The sequence below is a fragment of the Genypterus blacodes genome, unplaced genomic scaffold (genome assembly GCF_046128005.1).
Source record: "Genypterus blacodes isolate CSIRO-AG114 ecotype Tasmania unplaced genomic scaffold, CSIRO-AGI_Gbla_v1 ptg000032l_1, whole genome shotgun sequence".
Lineage (NCBI taxonomy): Eukaryota > Metazoa > Chordata > Actinopteri > Ophidiiformes > Ophidiidae > Genypterus > Genypterus blacodes.
The window spans coordinates 7,532,000-7,550,369 of NW_027466845.1; the positions used below are offsets into that span (position 1 = coordinate 7,532,000).

Sequence of the window (18,370 nt, forward strand, 5' to 3'; positions counted from 1 at the left end):
GAAAAGGCTGGAGGGAGAGAGAGAGAGAGAGAGAGAGAGAGAGAGAGAGATAGAGAGGTTAATAATAAAGAATATTTGGGTAAACACTTTTTTTCCAAATGTTCTAATCACTGTGTGCTTGATTCATCTTTCATATCAAGACACCTGAAATACAGTAAAAAAAAAAGGACATATCCTCTTTTTTTCCCCAGTATTTACTTTTCCTTTGAACACCTTCTGATGACATGAGCTACCTTTCTGCTCAGGGACAGAACAACTGATGACTAAAACTCCATCTCAGCATTAAATACAAGAGCTGTACCCAACAGTACTGCACATAATACTGCCTTCCTGTTGCCTTGCCCCTGGGTCGTGGCAGCAGATGGTCACTTTTCTGCGTTAATTGACCCTCCCGTCACAGTAAACCTCCACCCATCTGCCGCTCCCAGCAGGTGCACCGCTGCCTTGGAAGAATTACTGGCGAATACGCTTTGACTGATATCTGTTAAATACCCAGTGTCACAACTTTGTCTTTGTTTTTTTGTTTAGACATACACAGCTGAAGGTGTGAAAACTAAGCGAGGGTGTTAGAGACAAACGCAGAGAGAAGAGCCAACCGTTCCAATGGAGATCCGGCGACGCATTCCCACGGAGTGCCTGCTCATCTGGTGGGGGTTTTCTTAGTAATGTGCTCAAAAAAAAAAGGCACAAAAGTCAGTTCATCAGTCTGTAAAATAAACTCATATTAGTCATGGGTCATTTCCATTTAGAACCATCGATTGAACCGTAGTCTTACTCGCAGAGACGCAGCAGTCGACGCCATTGAAAGCAACAAAAGAAAATCAGGACCGGCAATAGAATTCTTGGTATTTTATGTACACAGCTACACGGTCTCCAGGAAGCCATTAGAAACACTGCAGTCTACTGTGTGTGTGTAGTGCAGATACAAGAGCTCCTTCTCATGGTGGTCCTGCTATATAAAAGGTCCTGCGTGGGTCCAGCAGGGTGACGTGGGTCCTGCAGGGGGACCAGAGGAGCCGTGGGTCCTGCAGGGGGACCAGAGGAGCCGCGGGTCCTGCAGCCTTCCATCCCATCATGAGACATTCTTCAAGTCTTACATCTTCAAAACATCCAAACTTTGCTGTTTTTCGCACTCTGATGATGTGATGATCACGCTGTCAGTCTGTCAGGTAAGATGTCCTGTGACACCTCCCAGAGGATAAAAATGTAAAAATACGCACCAAGAAGGGAAATTCCACTTTATAAAAACATTTTGTGTGTGGTTTCTTGTTGTCAGACTCGAGGTGTTGTTGCTAAGGAAAAACCTGTTGTTGTGGCTTATTCCTATAGATTAAAAAAAGTTGAAATGATCAAAAATGAGCCTGTGTCATCTTCCGGGACTAGGGGTCGCCCCGCCATGCAGCGTGACCTCCGACCTCTATCGGTGTATCTAGTCGGGAGGAGGAGGAAGATGAGGAGGAGGAGGAGGAGGAAGAACTCTGAACTCCCAAACTCCACAGCTTTCCGTTAACAGTCACGGTCGTTTACAATGGTGTGGTGGGGAAAGGCAGAAAGTCCAGCAAAACCCGGCCGGTGACGCCGTGCGGACTTTAAGAGGTGATAACTCACAGTGAGAAGAGGAGGAGGAGGAGGAAGAGCAGCTGGGACGAAGGGGACGGGACAGCAAACAGCTTTACGAGTCGACCGTGTTGAACTAAGCGCAGGGCGAGAGTGTGTCACACTGAGACACGGGTTTGGGGGTTAAAGTCCATAATCTCCCTCCCTGCTACTGAGTTTGGCCCTTGTGCAATGCATCCTGGGATGTCTTGTGCTCGTAAACTCTCCTCCTTCTTTGTTGTGAAAAAAAAGGGAACGAGGAAAGAAGAGATAATAAATATTGGGTAGAACGGATCGACTTGTGCTGCGTTTCAACAACAGTCCTGGGGGGAGGAGGGTGTGTGTGTGTGTGTGTGTGTGTGTGTGAGGCTCCCCCTCCTTCGCTGAGCTCTCACCGCTGTCCTTGTGGAAGCTTCTGGACACTGGAGGACGAGCGGGTTTAGAAAAGAAGCACCTTTTCATTTGGTTTGGGATTACAAACGAAAGGAAAAGCAACAAATCGGGAGAGAGAGACAGAGACTGTGTGTGTGAGTGTGTGTGTTTGTGTGTATAAATAGAACCAGGCAGACAGGAGCCAGTCTTCTGGTGGAGACGAGAGGGATGATGGAGGAGGCAGGTCTCAGCCTGTGCCTGCAGAGGAGGGAGAGACAGAAACACGGCGCTCTCATGGCTGTTACGTAGACGTGCGGTGGATGTGTGTGTTGGACGTGCGTGTGTGTGTGTCATCGCACTCCGACTCACCATCCTCTTCCTCGCCCCAGCCCTCTGCCACCCCGGCCAGCTCGTAATGCTTCTTCCTCAGCTCACCCAGACGCTCCCGCTCCTTCTGCAGACGCGTCTCCAGCTCCAGAACCAGGACCTGAGGAGACACACACACACACACACACAAACATTACACACACTCTCATTTGCCTTCTTGTTTCCTGTGTAAACCAAAGAACGACCTCATCCTCAGCACTATTTCTACGAGTGAGACACAGGGGAAGGTAACATGGGGACAAACCGTGTGTGTGTGTGTGTGTGTGTGCGCGCTGCAGCTGCAGGTAATTTATCCCGTTTATTCATCCTATTAATTAGGTTAACCATCTTCATCGTCCTCTGCTATCACAAGAGGCCACTTCCTTAAAGATACAATTAATTATTAATCAATTAGGACGGATTAGAGGTAAATACAACGTGTGTGTGTCCAAATGTTACTGTGTCCAAATCCCCAAACGTAATAAAATTAACAACCCTTATTTACACAGATTTGGGTTGAAAGCGTGTGTGTGTGTGTGTGTGATCTACTATGGGGAAGCAGAAGGAGCTACACACACAGAGACACACCAGAGTTACAGACTTCAGAGTCTCGTAAAGCAATTTTGTGAAACGTTCTGTCAAATCTCTGGAGAGGAAGAATGATTCAGCGTTGTCTGAAAGAAGACTTTAAGACGTCAGAAGGATGATGTTTGTTTAGGCAATGTTCCGCTCTGATGCTTACCTGGGCGTCCATCTCTTGTCGTTTGATCTGCGTGAGAGTCATGCTGGAGAAGTCCATCGTATCTGGAAACGCACAACAAAAAGAAATCAAATCTAACTTCAGGTTTCCTTCAGACTGCTTCAATTCTTCACTACAACAACCAAGAGAAGAATCCTGTCGTTTACTAAAGCGAGCGATCAGACCGTCCACCCACCCTTTTCTTCAATCTGCGACTTGCCAGACTTGGTGGAGGCGACGACGGCCGCTGTGGCCTGTGTGACGCCCCGGGATGCCTGCTGCAGACGCTGCAGGTTGCCGCTGTCTTTGTCTGCTTTCACCTGCGGAGGAAGAGAGAAGACTTGCAGACATCTCCTGAGACAATGGACCGCCTTCATTGAGGACATACGTTACGTTAAGACCTCCTCACCTTGGAAGCAGCTACGAGTTGCGCTGTGCTGGCGGCGATTTCGTGCGAACACACCATCAGCTCCTCAAACTTCCCTTTACCCTGCACCACCAGATCAGCTGCATCCCTGAGAGGAGCAAACATGAAGCAGAATCCACTGATCTGTCTGTTTCCTTCCTTCTTCCCAGATATAAAACATCTTAAAATTTCCTTCATACGCTAATGAACTCATACATGACTGACAGGAGCTGAGAGGAAGGAGTGACACTTACACCATGACGGTGGCCCCCCATCCCACAGCTTTAGAGGCCGAGATCAGGCCCTCAGTCCAGCGGGAGTTCTTGGCATAGAATTCCTTCATGGAGGCTGCCCCCTTGTGGACAAGAGGAGAGAATTCAGACACTTTAAAAAGCCACACCAGCCACCGCTAAAGGTAATGGCAGGTTTGGACACAAAGTGAGGAAGATGTAACAACAGTGTTCCAGTCCTTGCCCAGTGTGAGCGGCTGTGGTGTCGTGTTGCTGCGTCCTGTCCCGACACGCAGAGACGCTTACAGGAGCCAGACGATTACAGGGAGGAGGAGGAGTGAGTGAGTGAGTGAGTGAGCACAAGAACGGGTCTGATTACGCAATGTCATCTGCACTCTGGGATGTGTGTTGTTGGGATAAACTTGAGCAGTCAGTATCAAAAAAATATATTGTAAAGAAAAAGTTTTAATTACTGAAAAAAAATCCTCAAATCGCTATGACGAAATGCCCGAATTTCTTTGGTTCTTCTTCTCTAAACAGAAATATTTGCATCTTAAGTACTTCTCCCTTTTAGGTGAATACTTAACAATAAATAAAAACAAAAGTCAACTTCTGCCATATGTGTGTGAAATCTCCCCTAAAAGTTTTAATTGCCAAGTTTAGCTGTGTTAAGGTCAGGGTTGAACTAAATGTCCTTATAATAATTGAGGACTTGTTGCAAAATCATACTGAGAATGGAACAAAGACCTGAAGGACAGATTTTAAAGAATATTATGACAGACAGACAGACAGAGATGTGACTCACCCTGCCACTCTCCACGATGTCCCTCTGCAGATCTTTGGAGGACAGGATCAGCTGCTTGATGGCCTGCATCAGCTCTGTACAGGAGGCCAGGATCCTGCAGGGGGCGACAGAGTACAGGACAGGCCGTCATACAGGCGCTGCTAAAATGCTGAACACTCTTTTTTTAATGAAAACAAGCAGGAAACAACCTCAATACACAAACAATGACAAACCATACAAACAAGAGCTTCACTCAAACAGAGACAAAGCAATGTCCTTTTTACCTTTTTACAACAAATGGCACAAAGAAAGAGCTCAAAATCTAAGTTAGTCATTCATTTGTGTTCTGTTCGGTTTCCACTTTAATCTCCATAAAACCACGCAGCATTGGAGAACAAATAAACATTCCAGGCACTCAATTTAATTCATCAGATGCAAACATCAGCATCAACTTTTGTATTCTTGCATCGACTCGTTTGTGGTTTCAGGTCTGGCCTCTGGTAAACATTACACTCTTTGTCTCGACCTCTACTTTCATATTCTGAAGTCTACTGTAGAGAATTAAAGTAGATTCATGTTCATGTTAATGTGAGTCTCTAAACAAAGCTCCATTCTAACTTTACCTCTCATTGACCTCCATCTTGACTCCGGTATCGACCGCTCGAGAGTTGTTGAGCATTTCCTGAAGGAGAGAAAGACTTTGACGTTAGTGTTGCTGTACAGTGAAACAATGGGAGACATTTTCATCTGCACAAGGAAAGTACACTTAAATACACTGCTGCTATCACCAGGACACACAGATGACCCCCCCCCCACCCCACACACACCTCTATCCTGGCAGCAGCTGATTCCACAGCAGCAGAGGTGGCAGCCATTTCCTGCTCCACTAGATCTCCCAGCTCCCCCTGCTGCAGCTCCAGACCCCGAGGACGCAGCTTCTGCAGTGCAGAGTGAAGAGAAGACACTCAAGTCCAGCACAAGACCAAATGTAGAAGAACAAAACCTTAATTACTACTTCCAACAAGACAGTGTGTAGTTCTGGGGTGAAAACATGAGGGAGTTCTGGACCTCTGCAGTAGCCAGGATGCTCTCCAGCGTCGCCCTCAGCTTGGATCCGTCGGCTGCGGCCAGGCTGTCCTGCTGCTTCATGTGGCCGAGCAGAGCCAGAGCGTCAGCCCCACACATCTTCACGCGGTCGGACAGCGCTGGTGGAGGACAGATGAGAGACGAGAGAGACGCAGCATTATCAACAACTGAAGGACTTGGTTTCATTCACACGCAGCAGAAGTTTGAGGGAAAGAAAGCTGACTTAAGGTGGACTTGTTTCTAAGTTGTTTCAAAACTACTTAGATACATGAAAACAATGTGATATCCATGAGGTCAGACTGCAGTGTGTGACCGTCACAGATGCTGCTTCAGTGTGGCAAAGAGATCTATGAACCGATTTCACTTTCACAGCTTTTTGTTGTTGTTGTTGTTGGGGTAATAAGCCTGCTGGCCATGGTCTCATTATGTCGGGGCATGTTTAAACTTGCCTGGCCTTTTCCTGTGTCCGCTCCGAAAAAAAAAGAACAAACAATAGCTTCCCTGTGAAGTCAGCAGTCTTATTTTATCTGTGTATGTTTTGGCTGAAAAATCGGCTCCAAAAACTCTCAAACAGCAGGTCTTTTTATAGTGAGCACCCCCCCCCACACACACACACACACACACACACTTACCATCGGCTTGTTCCACAGGCACCATGTGGGAAGTGGCACTGCCCTGTACGATGGTGTCGCCCACTAGGTGGCCACACTGGGTCACCACTCGTACCAGCTCAGACACGCCTGCACATAAGAGACCATTAGCAGATCAGATTCCTGTGAATGACATCATTCATGTGGTGTCTTCTTCACACTTTTAACCTCAGCGTACTGTATGTATATAAAATGTATGTATATGCATGTCGTGCTTTGACCTCTGACCTGTGTTGTCAGCCAAGAAGGCCTCCCGGGCAGAATGGAGTCTGTCCATACACTCTAAGGAGGCCTGACACCTGGATGCCAGGTAGTCTGCAGAGAAGAAGAGAGAGAGAGAATACAACATGTTTACACTAGAGATATGTTAGACAAAGTACCAAATAATGAGAATGAAATGGATATAAAATGGAACAAAACGTGTGTGTGTGTTGGTGTTATGTTCTGACCGGCAGAGCTGGTGCAGCTGATGTGTGCCGGGTCGTCTATCTGAGCCAGAGAGTCCTGAATGATCTTCTCCGCCTCCTCCACGGCTCCCAGCAGGCCGGACCAGCGAGCGGCGACCAGCTGGCTCTCCAACGCCTGCTCACGGCTCTCCTGACACACACACGCACACACACACACAAGAAAGCTCAAATGTACACAATGTTTCTTTGGTACCTGAACACAACTTGCACAACATCTGCTGGACTCTCCTGACCTAGATTAAGACCAAACCTACCTTCTCGTTGAGCTGATTCTGTAGAGTTTCGGCCATCTTCACGCCGCTCTCCCTCTCGCTGGCCAATGAGCTTTGGGCTTGCTGTAGCTCCTCCCCACGGGATGTAAGCTCCACCTCTACCTTGGATAAGGACTGCACTAGCTCTGCCTTTTCGGATACCAAGGTGGCCAACTGGCTGCTGAGCACCTCACTTGACTGCACGGAGAAATCGAGGATGAAGATGAAGATAAAGAAATGATAATATATAATATTTACATTTTAAGGAATTCCTGAAGAATGGTGTAACATAATAAGGGACACAATAAAAGTCTTCCTCTTTCCACTTCTTTGTGAGGAAGAGTCTGGTGAAGAGGGGAACACATGCAATGGCGAGTCTGGTGAAGAGGGGAACACATGCAATGGCGGGCGAGGAAGAGTGTGTAACAGTTACCAAGGAGAAGAATGAGACTTACAGCCTGAGAGCCAGCAGGTCCGAGCGCAAAGACATGAATGAGAAAGCAGAAACGTTAGAAGCATCGAGACAAACCGAGCGAGCGAGCGAGAGCTGGATGAAATGTGGGAAAGTGTGTGGGAAAGAGTTCAAACGTCACAGGAATGAGGAGGAGGAGGAGGAGGACAGGAAGAGTGACAGAGTCGATTAGCGGTGGCTATAAAAATAGGACGACAAGAGTGGGAGGGCGAGGGGCAAGTGGAGAAATACCGCAGGAAGAGAGAAAGACAGAGTTAGCGGGGCCGAGTTTACTAGAGACGAGTCACCAACCGGCCCGGGTTAGAAACATTAGACTTCCTCAGCTGAGCCCCGTATTTATACAAGGAGCCACTTGGACACGATTTTACGGTTTAACTGCTTCTGTGTTTTGATTGTAGACTGGTATATAAATAAAGCGCATAATGCTTCCTGTCATCTGGTGTAAACATCGATTTGGCCTCTGCGAGTTGCACCGAGACGAGGAAACATCCAGACTGAGAGGTTGAAGAGGAACGGGGAACAATTTCACTGCTATTTAATCCGTTTCAATCACTGCTATCTCTTGTATTTGCGGGTCATTTCTGTCACAAGTTCTGCCTCAAAGCTCAGGAATGTTATTAAAATGGAAATGACGTGAAGTGTGAACGCTGTGAAGATGTTATTTAATATTCAGACGAGCGATCTGATCATTTTACTGTGATTATGGGGGAACAGAAACTAGATTACCTCATTGTTTAATTATTTGACGTATGAGCCTGTTATGGGATTTGATCCAGAATGTTCCATATTAGGAACATTTCCTATTTCCTTCGTTAGGTTGAATAATCCCATATTGTGAATCTCTACAGACGCACTTGTATCACATTATTTCTGGTTAAGGGGGAGAAATTTCATCAACTTTTTATGAGAAACGTGTGGTAGGAGTGTTTTATATTTTTAGGTCTTTTAGGGACTTTCTCCTCGTCTTCCTCGGCAGCTTTGGGTTGGGAGCAGTTTGCTGCGTGGGCCTGTGAAGCCCTTTGACACATTGTAGAGGCCATGAGGCAAAAACCTGACTGGTCTAGGAGTGTGTGAAGCTGAGAGTGTGAGTGTGACCTGCTGCGATGAGGCCACGGTGGTCTTCAGGGTGTCCAGCTCCACCCTGCTGGATCCAAGCTCACTCTGGAGCTCCTGAAGCTGCTCCAGCTGTTCCCTCTCCTGCAAGTAAACAGCAGAGAGCTCACACATCTGCTTCTTAGCAAACCCTCAACTTTTGCAAACAAGAGTTAAAAGAGTATCTTCCTTTTCTCAAATCCTTTCCCTGGTCTCCCTCACCTGTCTGTCTGCAGACTCCTGGGCAGCCTTCACCTTATCCTGCATCTCTTTCCTCACAGTTTCTACTTCATCCTGCGCCGCCCTGGCTACTGTCATCTGCCGGGTCACCTCTGCATTCTACACACACACACACACACACACACACACAGGGTGACACAGATGCACACACCGAAAGAATTAGGACCGAGACTGGAGGGAATTACAGAGGATACTAGGAGGACAACATTTAAACTAAGTGGGATGTTTGAGGTGTTGTACAAGGAGAAGGAATGAGATGAAGAGTAAAGAAGATGTTTCCTCACCTTCCTCAGCAAGTCTGCGTGACTCTGAACCAGCTCGGTGTATTTCTCCTTCAGTTTTGTGTAGCGTTGCTCGTTGGCTTGAGCTTTTTCTGGGAAGAACACACACACACACACACATTTTATCATATGCTGACCTCTTAGCATAAATGAATGTTGTTTATACACCTGGATGGAATAAATAGGATCCAATTGTTCAATGAATAGATACGACTCATTACATCATTTGTACAGGAAGTAGACCAGAACAGGAAATGCATGCAGACAATTCTCGTGGCGATTATAAGGATGGATCGTTTACAGGCTTGAGTCAATTGATTTACATTTGTAGAATCTAGATTATTAATGCTGATTTCACTCTAATCATGGTGTTTACATGACAAATTAGATTATCCCGGCTTCTCCCCTCGAATACGCTTTGAACACACCAGTGTGGACAGAGAGTGTGTGTGTCTCCCTTCAAAGGCATCTTCACATTAATCCAGATGTGTGTGGCGTTGGCTTGAGTTAAGGTTTCCATTCACACTGTGTCTATACCAGACTTAATGATGAAAGTTGGTTTCAGGAGCCGATCACCTGCTGTGGAGCTCAGATCTCCGCTGTAGCCATTCTGGAGCTGTTTGATGTGCCAGATGGGTTTGATTTGCCACATCAGGCGGCAGAATGAAGGTGAGACACTCGGGCAGTTTCACAAACGTTACGCCCGACACCTTACCCGACAGTAAACCTTCTTTATATGGCTGCGATACGTGTTAAATCACTGACGCCTATAAAAGAGTCTGGACCCTTATCAAGCTTGTGTTTGGCTCAGCAAGCGTGCCAAGATCACAGAGCAACATCCTGTCCGGCCCTCACTCTCTATCTCCGTCAGGCTCCGCTGCTCCTTCTCCGTGTCCTCCTTGACCCTCCGCAGGTCGTCCAGCTCCGCCCTGAGGAACTCGCTCTCCCCCGCCGCCTGTAACCTCAGGTGGCTCTGCTCAGCCAGCTCGGCCTCCAGCTCGCTGACTCGGCCCCTCAGCGCCTGGCACAACCGGCCGCTCTGGTGAGAGAGAGAGAGAGAGAGAGAGGGAGAGAGAGAGAAGGAGAAGCAGAGAAGGAGAGAGAGAGAGAGAGAGAGAGAGAGGGAGGAAGGAAGGTAGAAAGTGGACCTTCGTTAGGCTAAATAAAGTGAATTATGTGGAGTAGTAGTAAGTAAGTTTGTTGAATTATGGATATTGGAACCAAAATCGTTGCGGTGTGTCAGAGCTGCTTTGATTATTGTGGTTTTTACATTTTTGTTGTTGACTCATTTCTCCTCTGCTCTGCCAGACTCTACAGCACTGCTTAATCCCGAGTTTGAGTAAACATAACAAGACTTTTTTTCGAATACTATTCTGAGGCTCTTGGGCATTGGGGCAAGAAGAAACAATGGAAGTCTTGTCAGTGGACACAAACACACAAAGCCTAATTGCTTTTGTTCTTTACCTCCAGCCTGAAAGACTCCAGCTCCTCCTTCAGGGCCTGGATCTCCCTGGTCAGCTGCTCGATCAGACGGTCTCTGATGGACACAGACGACGAAAGAGTCAAAATAAATCAAATAAACAATGCGGGGAAGTTGATCTGAGTGTTTGGCCTCGGTGTGTTTGGCTTTTTTAACTCCATCTCCAGGCTGTAATGATCTTAAGCGATGTCATCCAGCCTTACTTGTCGTCTTTGCGCATGCCATTCTGACTGTTGAAGTTGAAAGGGTCGACGGCAGCTGTGGTGCCAAACAGGTCGTCAAACTTGGTCTCCAAAGCAACCTGGGAGTCCAAAAAGGAACAGAATCATTTATATCAAACTTACACTGATACAACTTTACTGCTGATTCTGCTTTCAATTGCAAATCATTAACCGGTCTGGGTCACTGGGACGCAATCTGAGGACTTATTGGGTTCAGTAACCAGCTTCTCTTAAAGGTGTAGTTCTGTATTTCTGACTGTATTTCTATTTCAAAGATATTTTAAATTTCATCATGGTTTGTTGACGATAAACGTTCACAGTGATACACTCCAGCTTTACTCCATTAATTTATCTTACCGGCAGGACGGGGACGTCTGTGTCCACCAGCTCGTCCGTCTCCACCACGTGCTCGGACTCGGGGGACGACGACTCAGCGGGGATCACTACCACCGGGCTGATGTGCTCCGACAGCGCCGAGGCTCGCAGGAAGTTAGGAGGGTTCTGCAGGGAGCACAGAGGAGGTTTAGAGTCCCTGAAATGATTTGAGTGAACTTTAAATGTGGTTAATATGCATATAAGACTTAAAGAAAGAAGATTGGAACGGAGACTGGGCTCATCCATCAAAACACAGAGATTTAAGAAGTAAAGTTATGAAACCAAGACTCTTCTGTTAGTTTTACGGCAGGGCGACGCTCACCTCAGGCAACTGTGGGATCTGAATCAGCCTCTTGAAGTATTGCAAGTTGCTGGAGCGATAGAAGAGACTCTTCAACCTGAGGCGGACAGGAAGAGGATATGAGAGAAGAGAGAACGCAGGGTGAACACGCTCCACAGATAGGGCGACACGCGGCGGAGAAAGTGGAGACAGAAGAAGGAAGAGAGAACGGACAAAAAAGTAGGAGCAAATAAGTATGACGGAACGAGTAAGAGCTCAGTCCTAGCTGTCTCACACACACACACGGTCACAGAGTACAGTAACAGTGTGACCAGCTGGCACACGCGTGAAAGTGAGTGGAGCTTTCGTACTTCTTAAACTGCTCTTGGAATCGGTCTCTGTGGCCCTGGAGAGTGTCAGCTGGGAGGCCTGGGGACACAAAGCAGACACACAAGAAGAAAGCGTCAGCTCAAAAATTCCTACAAAGACTTCAGGTATCTTTCTGCATTCTAACACATCGGTGAGCTGTGGGATTTGTGTTAAATGCATCACAGCTGTCACGTAACAATCCTCCACCGGTCGAAAACATCGCCGCTGAACAACAAATAGCAGCAGGCTCCTTTCAAGACCGGAGCTGATGCATATTTAAGTTTATCCACAGGGATTTTCTAAAGGATTCAATAGCACAAAGGATCCCAGAATAGAGCACGCATTCTTTAAAGAGGAATGCCACCCATCTCAAGAATTTATAGACGTTGTTTCTGTGTTCCAGGAGACATCTGAGGGAGATGGAAGGGAAGCTGCTGATGCTGCCACATACACACTAAGTGCAGCGCTGAGTTGTTTTTGTGTTAGAATGCATCAGAAAAACTGATTTCTAGCTTTACAAAACCTTGTAAATTTAGAAACACTGGTGGGATTGTCCTTTGTTGATTGTGTACATCACCAAAACTGAAGTTAACAATAGTGAAATGTGTGAAACTGTGTTTAAAGATGACTAAAAGCAGAATTCTCTTGATCAGAAACATTTCGCAGCCTGTAATCATCCAGCTGTAGTTGTGCAGTTTGACCAGCAGGGGGGTCTGTGTCACTCACAGGAGTGCAGCTTAAACAGCAGCTTGACCGTGTAGTCGTACAGATGGCTGCTGTCCAGGATCACCTGGATGAGAGGAGCCAGGCGACACTGGCCTGCTGCCGTCACCGACACCGATCTGGACATGTCAAGAGAGCTGAAGACTGAGAGGAGACACACACACAGAGAGACAGAGAGAGACACACACACACACACACACACACAGACACAGACACACAGACACACAGACACACACACACACACACACAGACAGACACACACAGACACACACACAATCAATAATTACATACACAAGATCAATGTCACACTGGGCTGTACACACAGGTCGGGCTGTCACTATTGATTACTTTGATTACTATCAGACTAATCAATATTTGCACATTAGCAACAATTAATATATTTAAAAAAACATTAGAATGAGGCCAATTTGATATGAATACCTTAAAATGACTCTTAGGATACAACAAATTGTGTAAAATAATGTTTATATCTTCATTGTATTGACAAATGACCTATTATCTGCATTTTTTAACCATATTTTCTTTATTGAAACAGCAAGAAACAGTCACCTATATGTGCTTATACACCCACAAGCCTTGTGACTTTTATGACTCAGTGAAGCTGTACTGACTCCTTATCTCATTCCATTAACCCCGACTTAACTATAAGTGAATTAAAGGGCTCAGAGTGGCCCAGCGATGATGTGGTGTTTTTAGAACCTTAAGTAAAAGCAGTGAGCGGAGAGCAGAGAGCAGAGAGCACAGCGGCCACCTGAACACTGACAGGATTGTGTGACTTCTTCTCTCCGCCATCATTACAGCCCTCTTTCATTCCCACAACGCCTCGCTCACGCCATCACAAATCGAGACCTGAGAGCCTGTGTTCATTGCAGAGGTGTGGTTTCCTGTACAGCTCACCCAGACACACAAACACACACACACACACACACACACACACACACACACACACACAGGCAAACTCACACACACACCTCAGGCCCCTATGCCCCTGACGTGATGCTTTTAAAAAAAATACACCGTTCAGAGTGTGGGAGGGAAGTGGCTGTGGCTTAGAGATTTTGGTGTGTGAGGTGTGGGGACTTTAGACTCGACTGCACGGCGGATTATGTGCACACAGATACAGAGCGCCGTATCAAATCACATTCATATAGAATATCAAGGTCACCAAAAGTAAAGTCAGCTGTATTGTGTTAAATGTCAGTGTGGTAATCTCATTCTGGCAGGAATTTAACCCGGCATGACAAACACAATCTGGAATGTCATTACCTCCCGTTTCCTCCCTTTCCTTTAGCATGCACCGTCACATCCCTGCATTCTATTTTTAGTTTGCTCCATACTTTAAGAAACATTAACCTGGGATGACTCACCCAGACAACAAGCAGGGCTTACAGTATGTGACCACTAATAGCTCTGCAGCAGACGCTCGGGAGAAGGAGTGGGACGTCCTCCTTCATTTGTCTGCAGCTATCGCTCTCTGTACGGACGTGCACAGTTGTGTGTGTGTCATACTGGTCATGTGTGTGTGTTAGACCATGCGTACCGCCCAGGAAGAGGTTCAGCTCACACTCCAGGTAGTCAAACATCTCTACTGTCAACTGGAAACTGGAGGAGAGAGAGAGAGAGAAAGAAAATAATAAATAACTATAATAAATCGTGAAACACAGCAGGAGTGGCGGCACGACCACACTCACAAGTTGTTCACGTCATTCTCTCCCGCCTCGTCGAGCTGTCTGTTCGACATCTGCAGGTTGCCAGGGAAACGGGGGTTCTGAAAGAAAAGATAATGCGGGGAGGGGGCGTCACGCTTGGAAAACGTCGGAAGAAACCGCGGGAGCCAGTGTGCGTCTGAGACGGGCGGAATGACGACCTGTCAATAACTGAGCAACCAAAGAGGATCTTGGCTGGTACAATCTGACCCTGTTGCCTGCTGTGTGTGTGTGTGTGTGTGTGTGTGTGTGTGTGTGTTATTTTGACATCCAATCCAACAAAAGCGGAAATCCTGGCTCTGAATCAAACTCAACGCTGTGTGTCTGGATGCTTAACCAGCCAAACATTGGTTGAACTTTAATATTATTGATGTTAAGCTCTTCTTCTTTCATTCTTGACCTGGATGTTGATGCAAACTGACAACACTGGCTCTTGTGTAACTATTAACTTCCACAACGACGCAGCAGCTGGGGCCTCTCTTCCGCTCTGTCGCATATAAAGAAAGTCCACAGATTACAGATTCTAAAAAGGCCATTAGTGTAAAAGCCAGAATTTTCTATGAAGACGCCCCCCTCCCCCTCACACTCCCCCCCACGCCCAGAGGGACGCGCTGGCACTAAAAGGAGAGACGGAGACAAAGATAACGAGCGTTGAGGGAGGCTGGAGCCCGGTTTTATGGGCCAGGCCGACTCACTTTGACGTGAAACTCCATTTTGGTGATGAGCAGTTTGAGGTAGATGCTGCACAGCTTCCCATAGCCCTCGCTCAGGTGGCCCTGGGAGAGAGGAAGAGGAGAGACAGGAAGGAACGTGATCAAGGGCAAAACAAAGGGTCTTTGACTCGTCTAGCAGGGCTGCTGGCTGGACTGATTGATTGATGCTGATGTGACACAAATACTGGATAATGTACAAAAAACAGGCTTGATGTCCATTTAATAGCCTATTTAGTTTTTGCCAACCCTTTATGACATCGTTCTGTAATATGAAACTCTCTCGCCAGCAGATCGGGCGGCTCTGGGGGCAGACGGACCCTTATCATACTCCGGGTCACCAGATGTACACCAGATTATGTGATGTTTTTCGCTTCCCACTGCACAATTCCAGCCTCTGCATTTGAAAATAGACATTGAAAAACAGAGATTTTGGAGCGCAGTTCAGTTCATCGGACTGTGTCAGCAGTTAAGGGGTCCCTGGTCTGACAGCGGGGACAAAGTTGAACAGCCCGGCAATGCGGCTGATTGCCTCTCACTTCCTCTTTGGCCTGGGAGCGGGCGGCGGTGATGTCACAACAGGAAGCGAAGGCCGCAACCTCGCTGACAGGCACCCCGCTTCCTGTAGTGACACCAGCAAGAAAAGGAGACTTCCAGGAATGGACGGCCGGTCACTGAGCAGAACAGGAACGCCGCCCCGCCCGTGTTGCACATAACAACTTCAGATTAACGAGTTTACACAATAAACCCTTTGGATTTCATCAGAGGCGTCATGCATTGATACTGCAAACAGACCTGCGCCCGCCTGAATCAATGCTAATGTTATCGCTGCAATCCATTTGCCGAGGATTTCTCCGACAATGTTCAATTTTCTACTAGGGCACATTGGGAAAACTTCCAAGAAGAACACGGACAGCAGCAGTAAGTAGCTTTGCCCTGCTGGTAAATAAAGACACTAGCTTCCTTTTACTTACATTTCCCCTCATTTTAAGGGGGAATCCATCAAAGCCCTTTGGGACATCGTACGTGGCTAAACGCAGAAACATTCACTCACTCACTCTCACAGACTCACTCATTCACACACACTCTCTCACCCTCAATCACTCACACTCTCTCACACACTCACTCACTCACTCACAGACTCACTCATTCAGTTAAGACCTTTACAAGCCTTAACAAATCGATTTACAACCAACCTGATCATAACCTACCTCTGTTACTCAGGGTAAACAAACTAATCAATCAGGTTAAGGGACATTTGAACAAGCTAATTTTTTGCCTGAACTGGGCTATAATCAAAGTTCTAAAGTGTAAGTAGACTGAACTCAACATGAAGGCTTTGATTGTTGCTGTTTTACCGCTAAGTTTTTCTCAGCCGTAACAGAAAACAAGAATCTTAAGTATTATATCTAAATACTGAATAATCAGGCGGGAAGATAAACAAGCAGAGTCCACATGATTCCTTACCCACATCCTGCTCATATCAGTGAGATCAGACTTGTTCCTCATGGAGTCCTTTATCACCTGCAGAGAAGAAGAAGAAGTAGGGAAACAAAAACAAATCAGAGAAAGAGGGGTAAGAAGTGATTCTTGAACATTCCGTCCTCTCTGGTGTGAGTGTGTGGCAGCAGTGATGTCGTGGTTCTCTCATCTTGACGTACGTTTGGATGGCCGTCTCGCAGCAGCTTGTGGAACACGTGGCAGAACTTCCAGCAGAGCACCGCGTTGCTGGAGAGGGGAAGCCGGTTAACCGCCGCCCAGAAGGTGTGGGCGCCTTTCTCATGATGGGTGCCCAAGATGCAGGGTGACGGGACAGGTCAAGGATTGCTACGGTAACATTGGGCAGAATTCCATAACTGAGGAGAGATGATTCTGGTTCTTTTCTTTTGTACAACACACACACAAGCACGCACACACACAGTATGAGGATATTCCTGGCATGCTTCTCTTTGACAGCAACCTCCTGTGTGTTGATGGCCTTATTGATGCTGACAGCCTGGGAAGAGAAGGAGAGGAGAGGAGGGGGGAGGAGAGAAGAGAAAGAGAAGAGAAGAGAAGAGAAGAGAAGAGAAGAGAAGAGAAGAGAAGAGAAGAGAAGAGAAGAGAAAAGTTCAATGTTCAATCGTTCACTGAAAACACAATTATTATTGTTATTATTGTTATTCAAAGTGAGAGTCTGTTGATTTCTATCTAATTATGGTGTTTGAAGAACATCAGTTTACCGCCTCAAAGCTGCAAGATTCAGGAAAAACCTTTAAGCCCCAAAAAAGTCATCCCTTCTCATTGAATTATGGAGGCTGGGTGGAAATGAAGGATTCCACAAACTCAACTCTAGACTGCTGCTGTCGCTCTACCCAGACTAGAACCAAAGCTTTAAGATGCATTCAAGGACTCACTGCGCTCATGCTCCCATAAAGCCTGTTTACTGGCTGAAGCTGAGGTCCATACAAACATACAAATCAAACCTTCACATAACAATGAGAAGAACGATTAAATGAGGCCGTGCCACAATTCATTCCTCACATGTGGCTCACTGTCAAGCTACCAATCCTCCTGCGAAATGTGGGCCAGGCCCCCGCCGTTAAACTCACATGATTAGAAACACGACGGAGCAGAGGGGAAGCAGCACTGACTCAAGAGTTTGCGAGCAAATCATGACAAAACAAAGTAGTCAGTTTAATGAGCACAAATAGTTGCTATGTCAGTTAATGTCAGTGGTTTGTTTTGAATCAAATGCATATTTGACTGTGAGCAGAAAATACAAATATTTCCTGCGGTGCGTTCCAAAGGCTGCAGTGTTTGTGGGTTTAAATTGTTTCAGATGGGTTTCCTATGCAAAGGTGCTGTGGTGAAACATCTGGCTGACTCACACCACAGAAGAGGGAAGTCGTACCGAGAATCAATCCTGCGTCTCAACCTGCCTTGACAGGAACAGAAAGCTGTGACTGAAACAGCAAACGGTCAGAAAACAAACCGTGATGGTTGAGGTCATTGGAGGACAGGAGGCCTGTTTCATAATCTCACTTCCCCCAGATGTCCTGCATGCGCTCCTCCTCTCCTTGGACTGCTGTGAGTCCACTATGAGGAACCACTGGAGGGCCCGGAGCGGACCAGGAGGGACTAAAAGGGGACGGAGCTCGTATCTTCGGAACAAACATGGCAGCAGGGGTCAGATCGTTTACTGCTGGGAATAGTTTAGGATTAACATCACGCACACCCAGATTCTGACATAAAGAGAAAAATAAACCTAGGACAACAACAACGACAACAACAACGCGCTAAGCCGGCTGACAAATGTGCCTGTTGTGTTAAGAAATATCTAATTTGTGAGTAAGAGTCATATAGAGTTATACCAGAGCTTCATTTAAAACGGAGGGGGGAGGAGGAGGAGATGAGGAAGAGCAGGAGGAATGCTTAACATTCCTCATCATCCACCCTGTCTGCCCTCAGTGT

At 46.7% G+C, this 18,370-nt stretch overlaps 1 protein-coding gene and 1 long non-coding RNA gene across 3 annotated transcripts in view; one reads left to right on the forward strand and one right to left on the reverse strand.

The window, feature by feature from the left end:
- Positions 1-675: 675 nt before the first annotated feature.
- The window catches only part of hip1 (huntingtin interacting protein 1), a 29,103-nt gene continuing 11,408 nt past the window's right edge, over positions 676-18,370 (reverse strand). For both annotated transcript variants that reach the window (XM_076146045.1, XM_076146046.1), the window contains exons 2-31: positions 16,850-16,913; positions 16,579-16,721; positions 16,385-16,441; positions 14,903-14,983; positions 14,193-14,269; positions 14,042-14,103; positions 12,484-12,624; positions 11,760-11,817; positions 11,431-11,506; positions 11,091-11,234; positions 10,716-10,813; positions 10,497-10,569; positions 9,888-10,071; positions 9,036-9,124; positions 8,734-8,850; positions 8,515-8,616; positions 6,951-7,145; positions 6,679-6,826; positions 6,458-6,544; positions 6,212-6,319; positions 5,562-5,698; positions 5,321-5,431; positions 5,117-5,175; positions 4,515-4,608; positions 3,734-3,834; positions 3,483-3,588; positions 3,270-3,393; positions 3,077-3,138; positions 2,338-2,455; positions 676-2,226 (exon numbers count right to left, since the gene is read on the reverse strand). In XM_076146045.1, coding sequence (XP_076002160.1) covers positions 2,216-2,226; positions 2,338-2,455; positions 3,077-3,138; positions 3,270-3,393; positions 3,483-3,588; positions 3,734-3,834; positions 4,515-4,608; positions 5,117-5,175; positions 5,321-5,431; positions 5,562-5,698; positions 6,212-6,319; positions 6,458-6,544; positions 6,679-6,826; positions 6,951-7,145; positions 8,515-8,616; positions 8,734-8,850; positions 9,036-9,124; positions 9,888-10,071; positions 10,497-10,569; positions 10,716-10,813; positions 11,091-11,234; positions 11,431-11,506; positions 11,760-11,817; positions 12,484-12,624; positions 14,042-14,103; positions 14,193-14,269; positions 14,903-14,983; positions 16,385-16,441; positions 16,579-16,721; positions 16,850-16,913 — 3,027 coding nt within the window. In that variant the 3' untranslated portion in view covers positions 676-2,215. The remainder of the gene's footprint in view (positions 2,227-2,337; positions 2,456-3,076; positions 3,139-3,269; positions 3,394-3,482; positions 3,589-3,733; positions 3,835-4,514; positions 4,609-5,116; positions 5,176-5,320; positions 5,432-5,561; positions 5,699-6,211; positions 6,320-6,457; positions 6,545-6,678; positions 6,827-6,950; positions 7,146-8,514; positions 8,617-8,733; positions 8,851-9,035; positions 9,125-9,887; positions 10,072-10,496; positions 10,570-10,715; positions 10,814-11,090; positions 11,235-11,430; positions 11,507-11,759; positions 11,818-12,483; positions 12,625-14,041; positions 14,104-14,192; positions 14,270-14,902; positions 14,984-16,384; positions 16,442-16,578; positions 16,722-16,849; positions 16,914-18,370) is intronic.
- Positions 7,159-7,463, forward strand: LOC142995120 (uncharacterized). Its single transcript, XR_012961493.1, has 2 exons — positions 7,159-7,327; positions 7,361-7,463. It is a non-coding gene; the product is annotated as an uncharacterized LOC142995120 (long non-coding RNA).